Source organism: Ambystoma mexicanum, chromosome 5p (assembly GCF_040938575.1).
Source record: "Ambystoma mexicanum isolate Mex_15411 chromosome 5p, UKY_AmexF1_1, whole genome shotgun sequence".
Lineage (NCBI taxonomy): Eukaryota > Metazoa > Chordata > Amphibia > Caudata > Ambystomatidae > Ambystoma > Ambystoma mexicanum.
Window position 1 is genome coordinate 977,375,302 of NC_090930.1, and position 20,951 is coordinate 977,396,252.

General features: G+C 43.4%; 1 protein-coding gene across 1 annotated transcript; it reads right to left on the reverse strand.

Annotated features, from left to right (window-relative positions):
• Positions 1 to 10,985: 10,985 nt before the first annotated feature.
• LOC138481345 (uncharacterized) lies at positions 10,986 to 17,095 on the reverse strand. The gene is made up of 3 exons (XM_069613447.1): positions 16,932 to 17,095; positions 12,366 to 12,570; positions 10,986 to 12,163 (listed from the first exon to the last, which is right to left on the reverse strand). The coding sequence occupies exons 1-3, from the start codon at positions 17,085 to 17,087 to the stop codon at positions 11,268 to 11,270; spliced, it is 1,257 nt and encodes a 418-aa protein (XP_069469548.1). The 5' UTR covers positions 17,088 to 17,095; the 3' UTR covers positions 10,986 to 11,267.
• Between the last annotated feature and the right edge of the window lie 3,856 nt (positions 17,096 to 20,951).

Consider the following 20,951-nt stretch of genomic DNA (forward strand, 5'->3'; position numbering starts at 1 on the left):
TATGTATTGTCTTTATTTATTACTGTTATCCTATGTACTGCACTGCCCCCTCTTCTTCCCCCAGCACGCCCCCTCCACTTGCACGATCTCAATGTCACCTGGCCTAGTAAGATCAATGTCTCTGTCTTCCCTGTGTTCCCCCTCCCTTGCCTCGTCGTGCCTTGAAACACTTGTGTATAGGCGCGTTATAAATGCTATATCATATCATAACAGTGAGCAAGGGGTCTACGTCTGGATTACCCTAGTAATTTAGGGTGAGACCCAAAGTTATTTTAATATGCAAAACAGGGGGGTTCTGGGAGTCTCTCTACCAGCCTCAGTCGGGGGGGAGTCTGAACCAGATTTTTTAGCTCACTATCCCTTTCACAGAAGAGAAATATCCACAACATATCAGTCTTTGTCCTGCCCAAGGGCAGTCCAGCACCGAAATGCTAGTCAATTCTCTTATGAACAAGAGTACAACAGCAACCCCAGACAAGTGTTTTGGCCTGGCTAGGCCTTATCAGTGAGGTGGAGCTGTGTCTCTCTAAGAACAGTGAACAAGGGGTTCACGTCTGGATTACACTAGTAACTTAGGGTGATACCTAAAGTTACTTTTTAATATGAAAACAGGGGTGTTTCTGGGAGTCTCTCTACCGTCCTCTGTCGGGGGTAGTCTCAACCTGATTTTTAGCTCACTATTCCTTTCACAGAAGAGAAATATCCACAACATATCAGTCTTTGTCCTGCCAAAGGGCAGTCCACCACTGAAATGCTAGGTAATTCTCTAATGAACAAGAGTACCAACAGCAGCCCCAGACATGTTTTTCGGCCTGGCTAGGCCTCATCATTGGGATGGATCTGTGCCTCTCTAAGAACAGTGAGCAGTGGGTTCAATGCTCGTAAGTGTGTACAGATGTCCAATGTCTATTGCTTTAAATAACGTTAAGGACTTTAAAGCTATCTGCTGATGTTGTTATCTAAGAGGCAATGGTTAACATGGAAGAATGACTACGATTGGGCGACTGTGCTTACCAACAAGTGCACTCAGGCTCCTGCTAATTGTCCCCCATCCACCACTCCTCGAACTCTCTCTATTATTTGGTGCCCGCAGAGAATTGTAGCCTCTGGGACCTTTTCACTACAGAGAGAATTACAGCACTGAGCGCCTACTCACCCAGCCATGGCCGAAGATTGGCTCAATTCACTACCTGAGCTGTTTGAGAACACGACCACAGCAACAGGTCTTTAAGTCACCCCAAAAGGTCCTCTGCAGCATTCCTCACCTCCTGTAAAGCCTCCAAAAATGAGCTCTATGTGATAACTGCGCCGCCCACAACTGCAACGCCGGAAATGCAGATGGCAGTTACGGCATGGCGCAGTGATAATACGGATCACTGTGCCCGCTTCCCCTGGCCTGCATTACCCCTCCCAACCCCCGCATCCCCCACTTACCTTTAGGGCAGCACACTTCTGTGTGTGCTGCCCACACTCTGCAATCCCTGCGGTGTCAGCTCCTCCCACTAATGTGGGTTGGAGCTGACACCGCAGGGTGCTTTATTTTTTTCTTACGTGTCCCCCGCTTTCCGAAATGGTAAGCGGGGGACACCCCGGCAACCCCCGACCCACATTACAGCGCCCAGGAAGAGAGGGGGACACCCCCGCAACCCCTGCTCTGCTTGGGGGCAGTAAATGTCACCCTCATTTTGTGCACCTCCAAAGTTGCAGCGACTGCGGGGGGCACAAATGAGGGTGACATTTTAGTTCGATACCCCAAAAAGGTATGTCGGTTAAGCTGATTACAATTATCCACTGATAAATTAAATGTAATGGAACCAGAACGCGGAGCTCAGGGCTTATGCGACCATTGGCCAACCACTACCACTCCCTCGCCCACCAAAAAGTATAATGTTTAACCAACTGTTAATAGAATAGGCATTGGCAGTTAAACAATGCAGCCCTATCAATAAGAGAACACAGATATGGCATCATAACAAATGCAGGGCAATGGAAAAACGTTTATCAGGGCATAAGGGAATATCTTTTAAAGACCCTGACAATCTCTGAAGCAATTTGGAAAGAGCTGCAGTCTATGTGAGGATTACAAGTTCCAAAACATTTTGCAGAGTAGTCTTGAATGCCTCAGTGAATATTACGCCTATAAATGTATCCATTCACATACCAGCACTGAGTTCAGTGAATAGCTTTTTTAAATGTGTACGCATCAGGCAATACACAATAGCAGAGGGTAGCCCCAAAAGGCCCATAGCAACGTTTTTGGACTGTGTAACTTCGATGCTAATGGGCCCAGATGTTCACCATTAACTTTTTTCTTTTTCATCACATAATATCAAAGACATCTGTTATATGATTAAAGTACTTTCTTTTATTTGTGTATAGTTGAGCATAGCGTTCATAAACCTCACACGCTTTTGTATATAGTTAAATGGTGCTCCACATTCTAGAGTAGAATGGATACCCAGGCTAGAATGTGGTCAAGTGTTATGATTAGGAATCTTAAGGAGTTGGAGTGGTGAAGGCGTTGAAAGAGGACTGCCTCAGCCACGGACCGCATGAACAAGATGCCACATATTTGTTGGTACCAACATAGTGATATAGCTGTCATCCTTTACAACACTGGTGACAAGCTTGTTAAGGTCCCTGAGCTAGAAGCATATTGGACCTGGTGTCCAGGTGCAGTATGCTTGGAACCCAGTGCCGAGGACGCCGTAGTGAAGTGGAGATAGGAAGGCCCTCGGGCCGGTGTCGCCTGAGCGGGTAAGATTCATCTGTCGGCCGCTGCGAGGAGTGGAGTTGGACCAACAAAATGTTTCTAGGCGTGAAAGACTTAGGGAAATGCTCCAGATGCTTTCTAAGAATGGGCTTACTTTGAGGAGGGAGAAATGGGGTCTATCTTTTAATTATTTGGGACAAAGGCTCAGTGAGAAAAGGCTTGACTATAAAGAGGATCTAGCAAGGGCCATATTGACATTACAAACACCAAAGGATAATCCAGGAGTGTTGTCTTTCCTAAGGATGGTGGAGTATTACTTCAAGTTTGTTAGGCATTTTGCAGATTGATACAAAAATATTGGAGTACTATGTAAAAAGGGTATTGAATATAACTGGATAGGAGAGGGTCCGAGAGAATTTGATTATATAAGGGACACTATTGCGAGATCACCAGCGCTAAGGAACCTTGATACAAGGTGTGAGACAATCATCATGATGGATTACAGTGGCTCAGGCCTGGATGCAGTCCTTTTGCAAAAGCAAGAAGGTATAGATAGGGGAATAGTATTTGCATCATGGGTGTTAAAGGGTGCTGAAGAACGTTACTCAGTGATAGAAAGAGAAGCCATAAGCATAATTTTTGGCGATAGAGGAATTGAAGGAATTTTTGAGGGGTAGATCATTCAGGGACATCGGTTTGTTTTAGAAAACATTTGAGGTAAGGCAAACATTCTGGCAGGTGTTCTCTCCAGGTCTGGGGAACAGAGCCAAATAGAACATTGTGAAGTACTTGAAGAGCATGACAAACAAATGTTTCTAGTGTGCAACAACATCTTCCGTGAGCAAGAGTGGAAAGATGCAAATAGGAAGGTTTTGGAATTCACTAGAGTCAAAGAGTTTGTGCAAAATAATTTGGCAGGGTGGACTAGTGACGACATGCTTGGCGCGTTTCACAGAGTTAAGGATGAATTGAGTCTAGAAGGGACTTTCTGTGTAATGGGGATGTCTGATACCTCTGTTCGGTATGAGAAGTAAATTGGTGGAAGTAGTCCATGAAGGGCACCTCGATGAAAAAAACAGGGAAGTTTCAGGGCTAATTATTGTTGGCCAGGGTTAGATTCTGAAATAGAGGAGATGATAAAGGTGAGAGAGGCAATAAGAAGTACCTTATAATGCTCATGGATCTCTATTCAAAATGGGTGGAGGCGGAAGTTGTAATCAAGGCTAATTTAAAGGTGGTGTTCCCATTTCTCAAGAAGGGAGGGCTTTCCAAAGAAATTTCTCACAGGCAATGGGGTTAAGCTCACTTACAGAATCCTGGGTGCCATCTTGGAGAGCATTGGGTAGATCATCATAGGACAGCCATCTACCACCCAGAGACCAATGGTACAATAGAACGCTTCAACCACTCTCTTATGCAAGGTATTAGGATGTCAGTGAAGGAAGGGAAGAGTTTTCAAGACACCATAGAGAATAGACTGTGTGCATTTAGACTGGCACCACACTCCACAACTGGTTTGGTTTCATTTGAAGTACTATGCAGGAGGAAACCCTATACATCACTATATCCACCATGGCTGGGGGAGCGTGGTTTGTGGACTGAGATGAACAGCAACTAAGGAAAGAGGTAGAAAGGAAGGTAGAAGGGATAGGTAAGGTCTGACAAGCTCAACACTATCTGTAGAACCAGAATCTCTGCAGGGGTTGAGGTACAAATAAGGAAACCTAGAATGGTGCCAAAGGGGCAAATCAAGTTTACCAGGCCAAAGTATTTAGGTAGGTCTTCGACGATGCTATGGTTCTAGAAGATGGGAGAGCCTGCAAGAAAGGGAGGGTTGAGAAGAAGGGTGTTAGGCAAAGTTTGTGTGCAGTACCTTCTGGGACCACTAAACACAACTCTGACTACAGGTATAGGAAACCCAACCTTTGGTATAAGCTTGTTATACACAGTTTTGGTAGCATGTTGAGCAGTCAAGCTTATCTCAAGAGGGGTCAATGTGCGCTGCAGTGGTGTTACACAGAAATTTACAGTTACAGGTATTCAAATAAACTCTTACACGCAAGGTTTCTTGCATAAACAATTATTCATTTATTTATCAGTCAGTTAGAATAAGCCTTCTTCAAAAGGGAGCAATATAATAGTAACACACAAATACCCTTCAATACTGTACACTCTTTGTTTCTAAATCAATAAAGACCCTTTTGGGATGGCCCACAGACACAACCTACACCCACAGGTGACTTCAATAACTAGGGTGCTGGGGACATTAATATCTCACTGTTGGTAATTAGAATACTCTTAGAAGTTCAAAAAAGGAAAAGGTTATTAGAACACCAAGAGACCGCAAATATTCCTAGACAGGCAAATACTTTTGGATCCCCCCAAGAAGAGTCATTCAATTCAATAGGCTAAGCCAAAGTCAATGGGCAAAAGTCTTGTATAGGATGAAGCACTTCTAGTAAGTAAATGGAAAAGTATTTGCACAAGTTCTTATTAGTCTTTGATGAAAAGAAGAATCAAATGTAGGGCCACAAGTTGATTAGACTTGTGAGTTGCAGAAGTTGCAAGCACTCTACAATAAGAGGTAAGTTCTCTCAGTACCTTAGAAATTAAGAAAAAGATGCATCTGATGACTTCTGTTCCTGTGCAGCTCTGCAGATCTTGCTGTTCTTGAGCCTCAGTCGTGGGGACAAGAGGAAGGATGTCGGGGGACTCCTTCAATGCACTGGGACGGTCAAAACTCACAACCAGCAAACTTCACTTTCAGTGGCTGTTCAGTGTTTCAGCTCCTCACGTCTACCGCAAATAGCAACACTGCAGTTCCTGGCTGTCGAGATGGACCTTCCTTGCTTCCGGGGTCCCGCATTCTGTTGAGGGGCTCAGGCTCGGTCAGTCCTGCTTCTTGGGAGTCAGGAAGATCTTCCAAAAGCTCTAGGCCAGCTTAAAAGCAGCACACACAATCTGGTGTTCCTCTCCATGGCTATACGGTTTCCAGCAGCAACTCTGTGGAAATTCAACCAGCTCCTAGATGGATGTCCAAATGGCTTACTTTTGAGTTGATTGGTCCCACCAACTGAAGGGGAGAAGTGGCATTTCAGCACTGCAGCAGGGCTTCATCGGGCAAACCAACGGTCCAGGAGTTGTAGCAGGCATCCTCTTCAAGTTCTTCATCCAGTGGTCAACTTTGCCTTCCAAGCCAAAAGACTCACCTTTTGATCAGTTCTCTCCCATTCATTCCAGCCTAGCTGTTAGTCACCCAGCAGGGTGGCTGTCCGTGCCGGACAGTCAGCCAGCCAATCACCACAGAGTGCATTTGGGTCTCCTAGGAGACTACGCACAGGGAGTTTTGGGCACCTCTCTCACTTTCTGCCTACCCCAGACACTCTGGAGCCAGAAGCGGCTTCACTCGTGAATCTTGCCTAAGGAAAAATGAACAAAGAGACCAAACCTGGTTTGGCACGCAGAGTAAATCTCATTAAGGACCTTTCCACAATGAAATGGCAAAAAAAAGAAGACCAGGGGTCATTTTGACAAAGATGGCTCCCGTGGGTGCTTTACTGTAGCTACGAACACAGGCTGCGATAAATACACACCATGGTAGTTCAAACAAAACCACTGCCACCAGCCATTCAGTGAGAAAGGGGTAACATAAACAATGTTACATGAGAAGCTAGACAAAGGGGATACTAGGTAACCCCTCCAGCACTCTATTGTAAGATAGTGTGTGCTGGGTCTAGCAAGTTACAATGGTAAGTAAAGTCAATTTCACTTTACTGCTCTGGGAAACAGTAGGTTATCCTAGAGAAGGTAATTAAATCTTTGGGAACTATGGAAGACTTCCCAGTGTCACTGCACTGAAGGTGCTGTGTGACACAATGTAAACCAAAAGAAACACGGTGTGCAAAATCACATTAAAAAACATGAGAGAGTGGGAAAAAGGGTCATAATCTCTCGAGGTGAAAAAAATCAAGTCCTCAAAATCCAGTGAAGTTGCTAGGGGTCTCTAAGGTGGAGGGAATTATAACATTTCTGAGAATTCTCCCTGACAAAGGGGTCTTGTACCTTCGTGTCATATTAAATTGAAGGGGGGAGATGTGTATGTACTTTCTCTGGCTTATATATAGTTGAACATAACGTTCATAAACCTTTTATATATAGTTGAATTGTACTGCACATTCTAGAGTAGAATTAATACCATGGCTGGAATCTGGTAAGTGTTAGGAATCTAAGCCAGTCTGAGTGTTGTCGGGGCGGTAAATCCCCATTCACCATGGCCCCTTCCCCATTCCCATTTTTGGCCCATAGGGCTCAATGGGAATGGGGAAGGCGCTAATTACGGCACCGTAAATTACGGTGCCGTAATTAGCACCAAGGTCCCTTAGCGGGTTGGACTTTAACACCTGCAAAAAGCAGGCGTTAAAGTGTGAATCAGGCATTATGAGTTTAACGGCGCCGCAGCCTTTTACGGCGCTGTTAACCCCTTAACGCCAGGGTTGTAATGAGGCCCCACATGTAATGAGGCCCACTGACACTAAACTGTGCTGTGCAACTAAGCACACATAAGAAACATAAAATGAAAGGCACTCATGACAAGCTGAACATGTTCCCTGATTTACCGGATCGAGGTTATGTTTTTGTGTGAAAAATGTCAGTCGAACATAAACCCTGTTTCTTCTCCCTCCTGCTGCTGCCAGTGACTTTCTCTCCACAGGGCGCACACTGGCCCTCCCCAACCCTGCTGCTGCAGCCACCTTTTTTATTTCATTTTTTTTCTCATTCTGGCGCAAGCCACTCACCAGGCCTGCATAAAACCATCAATTGTGCGCTCCATTTCCTTTTTGTTGTTTTTAGTTGCAGTAGCCCAGTCTTCAAAATCACAGCCATGAAGAAAATACCTGCTACCGATTTGCCACTAAGGTGTCCAATAAGGTTGTTAGCTTAGTGGTCCTCGACATTTAGGATGCTGATGTCGCAAAATGCATGCATCCAACTTTCTTAATATTATGTTATGTCCGGATTTTACCCACCTGTCTTGTGTCCTCACTTTCAATTTAGGATACACCTTTGTGGTCCTATCCACCTTAAAACATATGTGGAATGCCATCCCCTTTCCTGAACGAAGCTCTTCGTGGCTCAAGGTAAGCTAAACATGACCAATACTGTTCAAACCTGAAAGGGAAGTAGACCCTCATGACTTTATTGACCTATCGCTCAACAGGCTCCCCACCTTTGACCTGAAGTCCATTCTAACCTTACTACATCTGCTGATTTCCAACCCAGTGGATGAGATTGACAAACCTATCTTAAAAAGACCTACATCTGAAATGCAAACCTTCAATACATGTTCTTTCAGACAAATGACAGACTTAAAAAGGCTGGGCAGGTAACTTCAAAAGTCATGGAAATAATCTACCTTTCTTCAAGATAGCCCATCTAACTAAGGGCTGATCAGAAATCCATATGCTGTTAAAGCAAGGAGTGTATCCATCAGAGTTTCCATGTAGTCCCAAATAAATTGGTCTATTTATCAAATCTACAAGGAGCTAACTAAACAAATCTCGAGGTTCCACCCTCACCACTTTGCAAAAATCGACTGAGAATCTGGGTTCCATTTCAGTGACAAGACTATTATTAGCAACCAAAATATTCCCACCGATAACAATTGCCAAGTCTGGCACTATACCTTTCCTCTCCAGTCTGGCTTTCTCAGGGTTCACTCCAGTAATCTTGAAGGCTCTTACAAACCTTCTAAAAAACATGAAGTCATATAACACCCAAGGATCTCCCTTCTCATTTATTCTAATCAACCACATGCCAATCCTCAGTCGAGTTTCACAAAATTTTGCAATTACTATTAAAAGTCAAGTTGACTCAGTTACCATTTGAGGCAAAGCTATTTGAATCTATAGTCACTAACCAGTTCTAGGAATTTGCTAAATACAATCATCTGTTCCATGAGAAATGGCTTCAGACCAAGAATGGGCACTACATCAACTCTCCTCAATCTCCTTGAGGAAATTCTTGAGTCTGTTCAAGTTAACCAGCCCAGCCTGAAGCGTAATGTGGCTTGATGTGAACGCAGGACTGAGATGGCTTGGTAATGTTCAGCGTTACTCGTTGGCGTCCAAAGTCAAGTTGCGCAGGCTGTTCTGCTGTAAATAGTCTCCAGTCTCTTCTGTTTGATTTTCCTAAATCTCGGGTTTTTGGGGGTTTCACTAGGTTCACTGATTTGAAATGTGTACTTGTACATTTTTCAGCCTGTTTGTTCATTTAGTCGTGCCCCTTGCTCATCCTACTTATTTGCTCCTATTTTTATGAGAAATAAGGATAAAAGAAAAACAATTTCTCTTTAGGGGCAATAGGAAATGTACCATTGCAGGGTGAATAATGGGAAAATGTCACACAGTTTAACTAGTGCATACTAATGCTATGTGGCCTGTTTATGTCCTATTTGGAACATAATTGCAAGCCATTATGGAAACTCTACAAAATGCTGTGAACTAACCATTCAGCAACTGTACTCCTGTTTGGCCTATCAGCAGTAGATTACACCCTTGATCATGTCTACTTCCTAGTACAACTACACCACCAATTGGGAAATGCCCTTCAATGGCCTTTCCCTTTCCACAAAGGTCAAGTTCCCAGGTTAAGCTCAGCAATTTCTACTCTGTCTCAGTGAAACATCACTGTGATATGAACCATGTTCCATCCTAGTCTTCTTTGCTATTTAATGCCTAATGAAACTCTTTGATTCAACAAATACACTTGTGACACTCATCTGATGAATTTTCAAGGTGAGCACAGCATCAAGCACCATCACTGATGCACTTCAAGCTCCACATCAGCAGCCAAGTATCTAAGCATAATCTTTTCTGCTCATCCCTAAATTCCAGTCACTAAATCTGTTCCACATGTCCTTAAAAAGTATCAAATTCCTCGACCTTCACCACAAGGTGAAAAATGTAAATGCACTGGCCCTCTCAAAAATTGTAACAGCATTTACATCGACCTGACCAAGAAAGATTTCCATATGCTTTAACTCATCCAAAACAGAACTGCACATGTTTGTGTAGGTGTTTACAAAACATGACCAAAATGCAATGGATCTATGTGATTTCATTGCAGGCCGGTTTTACCGAAGCCTGGTTTACCTCCCCAGTCAAAAAGGAAGATCATCCTGGAATCATTCTGGAGTCATCCGATGACTCCATTCTAGAGTCATCCATGGATAGTTCAGGAAGATCATCCAAAGTATTCACACAGGCCAAAATATTTAATGAGATGATGACTCTAGAGTTATCACAGAAACTACTCCAGGATGAGTTTGGATTACTTCCAGTGATGATCTTGGATTACTCCAGGATGACTCCATGACAACTTCAGGATGAGTGGGGATTACTCTAGGATGACTCCATGACAACTTCAGGATGAGTTGGATTACTCCAGGATGGCTTCGGATTACTCTAGGATGACTCCATGACAACTTCAGGATGACTCCATGACAACTTCAGGATGAGTTTGGATTACTCTAGGATGACTCCACAACAACTCCAAGACAACTTCAGGATGAGTTTGGATTACTCTAGGATGACTCTACGACAACTCCAGGATGACTCCACGACAACTTCAGGATGAGTTTGGATTACTCTAGGATGACCCCATGACAACTCCAGGATGACTTCATAACAACATTAGGATGGGTTTTAAATTGTAAATGATTATTGCAGACCACTCCAGGATGAGTTTAAATGATTTCAAGATGGTTCCAAAAGATTTAGGAAAAGGGGTTGGATTACCACAGGATGTATCCCTTTTGAGTAACATTGGTGGCATTACTTTACAATGACTCTAGTTAGACTTCTGGATAGTGTACTGGAAAAAGAAAATCTTGCAGCTGTCACTTTTCATCTTTGCTAGAGCACCCGTTAACCAAGTTCGCCAATTTAGTGCACACAACTACAACCCCCATATCACAAACCAACTCCCCCATTTCAATTCTCACCTCTAGACAACATGGCCTCACACCCCATAAAAGTCCCACAGCTCCAAAGCACTACACCAAAATACACACTTCCAGCTACCTAAACAGCATCTGTTAAAGGTCTACCAGCATGACAGACTTCCGCCAGTCACTACACCCAATAACCCTAAGAGCAGCTAATTATTACAGAGTTCATATTGTGATAGTAAAATTCTGCAGCTATAAATTGTTGATATTTTAATATTGTATTGCTCTGGCTATAAGATATCTTCAATCAAACATAGGCTCAGAAAGTGTACAACTTTTTTTATTCAACAAATTCAGTTTAACGGCATAGCTCCATAAGAATAAATAGGTTTACAAAAATACAAACAAACAATCATTGATCCTGCATTTCAAAAGGTGGAGTCTTTTTTAGGCCTCTTCTGGCATTGCAAATTTTGGTAGCAAGCTTCCTCCTTATTACTCGGCAGTCCATAGTAGGCCAGCTGTTAGCCTTGCAGACAGATCTCAAAAATTCTACAAAAAATAAGTCAAGGTCACGTTGCTAATGTGTGGGGAGTTTCATAGGAGTCAACTATTGCATGCATAATGTTTACTTACATGTGGGCTTTCATCCGCACAAACAATAGGGCCTGCATCTTGGGGTGCATGCTGTACATCCACATCAATCCTGGATACATTGTAGTTAGGGTTTTTTAGAGGAGTTGAAACAGCTTGTTTCGGGCAGGTAAACAGTATTTTCTGCATTTTCCCTTCACATGGTGATACACTGCTTTTTCGGTCACTAGTGGGGACTGACACTGCAGCCAAACTCTGTTTTGAGGATGTTCCCAATTCCGCTGTTTTTAAAGACTGTAGTCTGAATGATTGAGCAGGTTTGTGTGCACGTGTGGGTGTCAACTCGCTGTCTAAACAGGCATGACTGTCATTCTGCAACAAGGACACACTATTTAGAAGACGTGGGGATAGAGTTAAGCATGTCAAACTAGATCTATCCGACAAAATATTTGCAGCCGACAATTCACTGTTATTTGATAGTCCATTTAGTGGTTGTTGCGCAGCGTCTTTATATTGTCCAGGTGAAGCAACAGAGGTGGGCTCTGAGGAAGGAATGAAAGAATGAAGAACACTAGCCATCCCTGCCAAAAGAGTTAGGTTCTCCAGTTTTTGTGACTGTAGTTGTGAACAGGCCTTACTAAGTTTGGGAGCAGTCACTTTCCTCCCATCAGCTTTTACTAAATAATTCTCTTTGTTTTCTTTTGTTTTTTTCACTGGATGTTCTTCTTGCAGTTCACGCAACACTCTTTTAAATTTTCCAGCACTTCCCCGATTGCCCGAATCCACCAGTAGCTCCTTTTCCTCTTCTGCCTTCCTTTTTAAGGCCTGAATCAGTCCCTCTGCATCACCGCAATAGTCTTTAATTATTTCTTCAAATGTTTTTTGTGTCTTGATACACTGTTTCTTGACTGCAGGCATGAAAAAGGCAAGTTAAAACCTCAAGCGAAAATTTCAAAATGTGACTATCTACACAACCAAAGTGTCAGAACCATGTTGTGCATCTATACTTTATACATTAGACTTACTCTAAAGGAAGTAGAGATGCTGTGAAAGAGTGGTGGGCATTGTGCAGCACTCATCTGTATGTTAGAAAAAAAGGGGATGCCTCACCTGCCGATTGGAAAAGCACTACCGCTTTGAAATCCCTTTCTTCACGTATTTCTTTTCCACTTTCATCAAGACCCTCTACCAGCCATTTACAAATCACTTCACCAGGAATTGCCAATGGCTCAAATTCCCCATCCTTTCGAATACAGAGAGAGTTGTCGCAATCAAAGAAAAGCACATTAAAGAGGGCCATGGTTTGAATTATTACCTAAAAGACGAAAAATAAATACATTTAGTGTGCTCAAAGTATTATTGTGAAACTATTCTGTACAGGATCATTAATTTATGGTCCCCTTACTATGGACATGTTCCTGCCTGAAGTGTCCCCATTTGTGATTGAAGCTAGTATCCTAATATGCAGCACCTGAATGACCCGCTGTGTCCTCATTGCAACATGACTTGCATTGGAACCAACATCATTAACTTTACAAATACGTTCTTGCCATTTTTTACACTATCCTGCATTTAGCCCATCTCTGTTAGTGAGCCAGATCCTGCATTTAGCCCATCTCTGTTAGTGAGCCAGATCCTGCATTTAGCCCATCTCTGTTAGTGCGCCAGATCCTGCATTTAGCCCATCTGGGTTAGGAAGCCAGATCTTACATTCAGCCCATCTGTGCTAGTGAGCTATTTCTCACTAGAGGGAACACATCACCCCTGGAGGCACCATATGGGACTCATTTAGTCAGGACAGCGCAGGTATCAAAGGTGCTGCCGCTAAATAACCATGCTAAAAACTCACCCTTCTGCATACACCTTCTCAAACACTGAATATTCAGATTCAACTGTAAGAATTACTGGTGTCCACTTAATAAGATTCTGCACTTTACTTTGTCTACTGTAGCTGAAAATGGCCTATGAATGGTATATGAAGTAACACCTGCAATCTAAAGACCACATATCCCCACATAATTCCATGACCTCACAACCTACATGCCGATGTTTGGTTTGTGTAAGAGAACAGAACACACATTCAAGCGGTAGTCTTGACAAATCACATACAATGAGACAAAATCCTCATAGTCTTGCCCAACACCACATGGCAGCTACCAACCGAAAAACACCTACGCTCGGCGAACAGTGTTCCTGAGTTTAACCACAGCAAGTAAGGCCAGCACACAGGTGTGAGAACAGAGAGTAAGCTCACCTCTAAAATAGATTTGGAGTACTTTCAAGAAGGGAGACCTTCGACCAGAAGAGCAGCACATAATGGAAGGAGAAACTATGGACGCAAAGGAGCATGTGGAAAGAAAGCATCAAGAAGTATTAGGCCACACGGTGGGGTGGAGAGAAAGTGTAACAGTGATGTGTGTGTGAAAGGTTAAGAATGAGAGGCATGGCCAGATGGGGTTCTAGGAAGGAGTGTGACAGCATGTAGGGTTGAGCGAGCGACCTGTGCATACTAGGAGCGGCAATTAAAACTCTGCTCTATTCCAGCAACATAATTGCATGAACATGAACAGGTAGCCAATCCCAGTGTTTGGTTTCCGCATTGTAAACACATTCCTGGATCGCTCTCCCAGGCCTGCCTTTAATCTGTCCCCACCCCGGAAAGCTCTGAGGGGGATGGGGGGGCAGGGGCCCCAGCCCCCGGGATGAGTTGAGATTATCGCCAGCAGCAACGTGAGAGAAATCATGGCTTATTACCACCCTCCTGTCACGCCATGGCATATGAGCAGGCCCTGGGCTGGGAAGCAGGGTCCAAGCAGCACAGGAGAGTCCATGCAGGTCAGAGACAAGAGAGGAGGAGTGTCAGAGTAGGGCTAGGAAAGCAGGGTCCAAAAAAAGTAGGGTCCTGAGGATTCGAGCAGGACACAGACAAGAGGATCTGTGCATGTATGGAGCAGGAGCGTGAGAGCAGGGTTGACAAAGGGGGTGTAGCACGAGTTGTAAAACATGCATTGGCAATGCCAACAGTTTTGCCTTTTGTGTAGTAAGGCACTTGCAGTCTCTTCCGTAGTGGTATTAACTGACCATTGATAGTAACATGTGCAAAATGGTGTGAGTGGCTGGGCATCTAATAGCAATACCTGGCAGAGGCCTAATCCTTACACAAAAGCCCAAAGTGTTGGCTTTGCCAATGTTTGTTTATAAAAGGAGTTCAGTGAAGGACACGCACAGTGCTAATAAATCAGGTGGCTGAAGGCAGACCTGGTTAAGGAGGGTTTGCAAATCCAATTAAGTCATTAACTTCCAGAAGACTGCTTTGAAAAAACACTGGCAGGCACCTTGACTGCAAAGTTTGATGGTAAGGCTTGATCAAAGCGAACGCAAGAGAGTTCCCATGGGGTGGTGTTTTGGGCTGGGAGGGGCAGGAACTGGGTGGGAATGACCATAGGGTTTAGCATGGCCATGCGTAGCCAATGGGTGGGCAAATAACCAAACACCTACAGGCTGTGTGTCCCTCCTCATATGCCACTTCTCCCTATCTGTGCTCTAATGCAATAGTTTTAGTTCATAGATGGTGCTAAAGCGCCACCTAATAGCCCAAACTAAAAAGTGTGGGACTCATTAACATATACAATGGGAAGTGATGACCCAGGAGGTTAATATATCAAAATTACACCCATGCACTCTGGGGGCCACTCGACAGTCCAGTATTCGCTCCCAAATGGCACTGTTGCTGACATGTTTCCCCCTAGGATTCACGGAATCCTTCACCCACCCTGCGCAAAACAAAATTTGGCGCCCCCCCCACCCCCAAAAAAGAATACACACGCCAATCTTGAAACACCTAGGCAACACAAACACCACACCATCCACACACATTAAAAGCAAAGGCCCCTACACAACATGCGCCCACCATCCACATGCATACAGTCACCACCAACACACATTAAAAGCAAAGGCCCCTGCACAACATGCGCACACCATCCACATGCATGCAGTCACCATCCACACACATTAAAAGCAAAGGCCCCTACACAACATGCGCACACCATCCACATACATAAAAAGAAAAGCCCCCTAACACACGCACATCATCCCCACACATACATTAAAAGAAAAGCCCCCTACACAATGCACGCACATCATCCACACACATACATTAAAAGAAAATCCCCCTACACAACACACGCACATCATCCACACAAATACATTAAAAGAAAAGCCCCCTACACAACGCACGCACATCATCCACACACATACATTAAAAGAAAATCCCCCTACACAACACACGCACATCATCCACACAAATACATTAAAAGAAAAGCCCCCTACACAACGCACGCATATCATCCACACACATACATTAAAAGAAAATCCCCCTACACAACGCACGCATATCATCCACACACATACATTAAAAGAAAATCCCCCTACACAACGCACGCATATCATACACACACTTTGGAGAGAACGGGATCATCAGGGGAGTGAAGCCTGTAAACTAGAAGGGACACATGGTGACTGGATTAACAGATGGCAAATACACGTTCCAGAACAGTCAGGAAAGCAGATAATGCATTGAAGATTTCAGCAGTATACCTTCAGCCTGTAAACAAAGTACATTTTGATCCCCCTTGTATAGGAGACGATAAAAACATCAGGTTCGACTGAACAAACGCACGGACACTGTACAAACAGGAAACGCAACAGAATTAGCATTTACCAAAACACAAGGAAAGTACATTTTCTAGCTGGTTTTTACCACGTTTCAATACGTCTAGCGGGTTACGGCTATAAGTTGAATAATAGGTGTTATAAAGCATTCTGAGCACTGTGTATCTTATTGAGCTCATTTGTTGTTTTGAAGGCCTCGGGAAGTGGAGAGAAGGCAGCGAACACGCGTCTAAACCGGAGCTGGGAAGCGAGTACTTGCAACGCGAAACTGCAGGAAACAGCTAGGAAAAGAAAGAAGAACGCCTCTGAGGAGGAGCAACTGGATTAGCCTACTTTGGAGAGAACGGGATCATCAGGGGAGTGAAGCCTGTAAAGAAGGCACACATGGTGACTGGATTAACAAATGGCAACACGTTCCAGAACAGTAAGGAAAGCTGATAATGCATTGAAGATTTCAGCAGTATACCTTCAGCCTGTAAACAAAGTACATTTTGATCCCCCTTGTATGGGAGACGAGTGGTTAAAAACATCAGGTTCGACAGAACAAACGCACGTACACTGTACAAACAGGAAACGCAACAGAATTAGCATTTACCAAAACGCGAGGAAAGTACATTTTCTATGTTTTTGCTAGTTTTTAGCACGTTTCAATACGTCTAGCGGGTTACGGCTATAAGTTGAATAATGGGTGTTATAAAGCATTCTGAGCACTGTGTATCTTTTGGATCTCATTTATTGTTTTGAAGGCAGCGGGAAGAGGAGAGAAGGCAGGGAACTCGGGTCTATATTAGAGGTCCGAGACCAGAAAATCCAGAGTATTCGCTGAAGTGCAGTGTGCATATTTCGTTAGAGTCCAGGTCAGGAACCTGTAGGTTAATGGAAGAAGAAAGCCGAAGAAGGGAGAGACGAGACAGCGAACAGGATCAATCCTTAATAGCTCGATCCTCGAGGACCATATGGCGGCCATATGCCATGTGGCTTCTGTTTGGGAGCTTGAATACTTACCAGGACAAAGAGGAAACAGCCACGAGGACGACGACGAAGACGAAGATCCAGATGCTGCAGAATTCCAAAACCGAAAGAACAAACAAAGCCACCAGCAGCTAAATATACCTGCCGGTGCACGGCATGGAGTCCTCCTTCCTCCATGATTGTCTTCATCAGCTACATCATCACAGTGCGTCGTACGTAAAAAAAAACGTCCCCACGTCATGACGCCTTAAGGCATTTCAAAAAAGTGTTGGCAAACTTTTAAACAAACACACAATACTCTCGGGTATCATATGGACTTTATCTGCAATTCTTCTACCACTGCCTTGCTACCTAATGATGCAAATGCCACTTTATCTGTGTCTATGACCCCAGAAAACATGCCCCCCACTGGTTTGAATGAAATTACCGCTATCTGCAATTCTTCTACCACTGCCTTGCTACCTAATGATGCAAATGCCACTTTATCTGTGTCTATGACCCCAGAAAACATGCCCCCCACTGGTTTGAATGAAATTACCGCTATCTGCAATTCTTCTACCACTGCCTTGCTACCTAATGATGCAAATGCCACTTTATCTGTGTCTATGACCCCAGAAAACATGCCCCCCACTGGTTTGAATGAAATTACCGCTATCTGCAATTCTTCTACCACTGCCTTGCTACCTAATGATGCAAATGCCACTTTATCTGTGTCTATGACCCCAGAAAACATGCCCCCCACTGGTTTGAATGAAATTACCGCTATCTGCAATTCTTCTACCACTGCCTTGCTACCTAATGATGCAAATGCCACTTTATCTGTGTCTATGACCCCAGAAAACATGCCCCCCACTGGTTTGAATGAAATTACCGCTATCTGCAATTCTTCTACCACTGCCTTGCTACCTAATGATGCAAATGCCACTTTATCTGTGTCTATGACCCCAGAAAACATGCCCCCCACTGGTTTGAATGAAATTACCGCTATCTGCAATTCTTCTACCACTGCCTTGCTACCTAATGATGCAAATGCCACTTTATCTGTGTCTATGACCCCAGAAAACATGCCCCCCACTGGTTTGAATGAAATTACCGCTATTTGCAATTCTTCTACCACTGCCTTGCTACCTAAAGGATTCTCACCCAGGGGGTGCATGCTATGTTTAGGCCTCATGGCTTCCATTTTAGCCCAACATAGTCTCAAGCTTTACCCTTGCCACGATGGGGATTTTGAGGGTGCTGGGTGCCTGCTTTTGACTGGGATGGCAAAGGGTTCTCACCCAGGGGGTGCATGCTATGTTTAGGCCTCATGGCTTCCATTTTAGCCCAACATAGTCTCAAACGTTCCCCTTGCCACAATGGGGATTTTGAGGGTGCTGGGTGCCTGTTTTTGACTGGGATGGCAAAGGATTCTCACCCAGGCGGTGCATGCTATGTTTAGGCCTCATGGCTTCCATTTTGGCCCAACATAGTCTCAAGCTTTACCCTTGCCACAATGGGGATTTTGAGGGTGCTGGGTGCTTGTTTTTGACTGGGATGCCAAAGGATTCTCACCCAGGGGGTGCATGCTATGTTTAGGCCTCATGGCTTCCATTTTAGCCCAACATTTTAGACGGCTAAAAATGCACCTTGGTATCCATGAATACGCAGGGCACCCCTTTTGCCACCTGTATTCTGTTCTGTTATCTTAATTATTTGACTAACTTTTAATTGCTTGTATAATCTGGTTAGGGTATTTCTGTCAACCAACACAGCCATACAAATGGAAATGGATGAAAGGCCCCCTCGAGGAAAAGGAAAGAAACGAGGACCTTACAAAAAATGGATTGCACTGGTAAAATATATTAACGTTCAATGCAATAATATCCGATAAGAGGTCTCCTACATGCTTTTACTCCCCAAAAATACATTCTTCCTAAAAACAAGCAAATATTTCTAAAACAAAAAGGGGTGAAAGTGCACCAAAAATAAACTCCTGTATTCGGCTTGGTCACTAACAACCAGACTACCTCTAACCGCCTGACTACCTCTAACCGCCTGACTACCTCTAACCGCCTGACTACCTCTAACCGCCTGACTACCTCTAACCGCCTAACTACCTCTAACCGCCTGACTACCTCTAACCGCCTGACTACCTCTAACCGCCTGACTACCTCTAAAGTTGGGAAATTAAGTCTGCTTTCATTACATGTCATTTGTTTTCTCTATTCTGTGCATTCATACTTTACACTCTCTGGCTCTTAAAGCAAGACCTGTATGACAATTATGCAATTCTAATACTGGTTTTATGTGTGGCTGCAGAAGGAACATTTCATCGTAGAAACTGATTCTTCAAACACTAGCCATCCACATACCAGTAATACAAAAGGTATGTTTTTTCATCAAAGTTGAAAATGAAACTTTTATATCTGAAATGCCAAATTGTTTTGAATTGGATTGAACATAACTGGTTTCCTACATTCAAACACATGCTGGAAGTGCATCTTTTAGGCTTCAAGGAAGCCCCGAGAAACACTTTGCTTACTTTTGTAGCTAGAGGGGGCTACTTTTAGAAATGTTTATACAACCCCAATGGGCCCATTGCTAGCAACTTGAATCCATAACCCTAAACTGGGAATTCCTAAACAGCTGTCTAAACTCACCTGTGGGATGGGTTCTCTAGTTTAGCTGGTCATTCACCACTCAACCCCTTCTTCCATTAAGTGCTGCTAGTATTTTTACTGTGTGTTTCCCTTACTTGTTCCCTAGGGCCAAATATGTGTTGGGGACATGTGTGACCAGCTTTTGGGGGCCGGTGAATCCATCTTAAATTTCCTTTGTCACCTTTTGAGTGTGGTCTGCATACCTGTCTTTTCCTTCTATGTGTAAGGGAAGGGCCTGGTAGACTAATTGCACCTTTCTGTTGAGATGTTATGGTTAGTGGTCTATATCATTAAGTGGCAGACCTGGTGAACCAGGTCTGGTAAGTGCATATTTTCTGGAGACCCTGTGTTAGCTCCTATACATAATGGGGTGTTCATATGAAATAATGTACTCACCTGTAATGTTGAGATTAATTTATATCTAAACGTTTATATAAAGACTATATTTTTAACCAAACTATATTGTGTGGGCAATCTTTTCTTTTGTACTTGTGGTGGTTGACATTTGGTGAGTCAGTTTAACTTGAGAGACTTTGCTTGTGGTTACCAGCAGAATGGAGGACACACTTTATCTACATACCAGGAGCTTTGATGTACTTTCTGTATGTACATAGACAGGGCAGTATGAATGTGGATTGGGCAATATGACAAAGTGAGTCTATTATCATTCATATATGATAAGCTTGACTTTTTATGTCCAGTGAAAACATTTCACATAACTTGTACTGAAGTAATTGAATTTTTGGCAGAAGTGAAAGAATAGCGCTATATATGCAATTTTTCTTTTTTGGAAAAATTTTGGTTGGACATGATTTCATTTTGGAATCATTGAAGTAATCCTGTTTCAGTCGCTTACTTGCCAGCTCACATTGTCTTCGGGAAGTGTATAGACTGCCAGTCGAAGCCTTATTCAAACATATGATTGGGATCACTCCAAGTTTGTAGTAGTGTGGGGCCTGAGTAATCATTTTAGACCGTACTCCTCGCTGTACTCATGCAGAACAGTAGTCATTGCGTGATAGGCACCAATGTAAAATGAGTGCACTGATTACTGTCTAACAAATGTTAAGGTTGGATAATTGTGGCTTAATTTGGGCTCCATGGCAAGTTCTACCAATATGTGTCTTGAATCACATGGATTTGGTTTGGAAGGGTGCATGATGACTAATTAAAATGACTATTTTTGACTATAGAATGTACTTAGCGGTGAATTCCCATACTTATGCGTTAGTCACTTATTACTGCAAGAAAACTATTTCTGTGGCATGTATGCTTTTTAAGTGTGATTCCTGGTCAATGGTTCAGCACTTTTACATTGGGTGTTGCAATTTAAATGATCATATCCATATTATGCTTTTTACATGCAATTAAAACTAATGCCAAACAGATGTGCTTAGCAAAGCATTAAAAA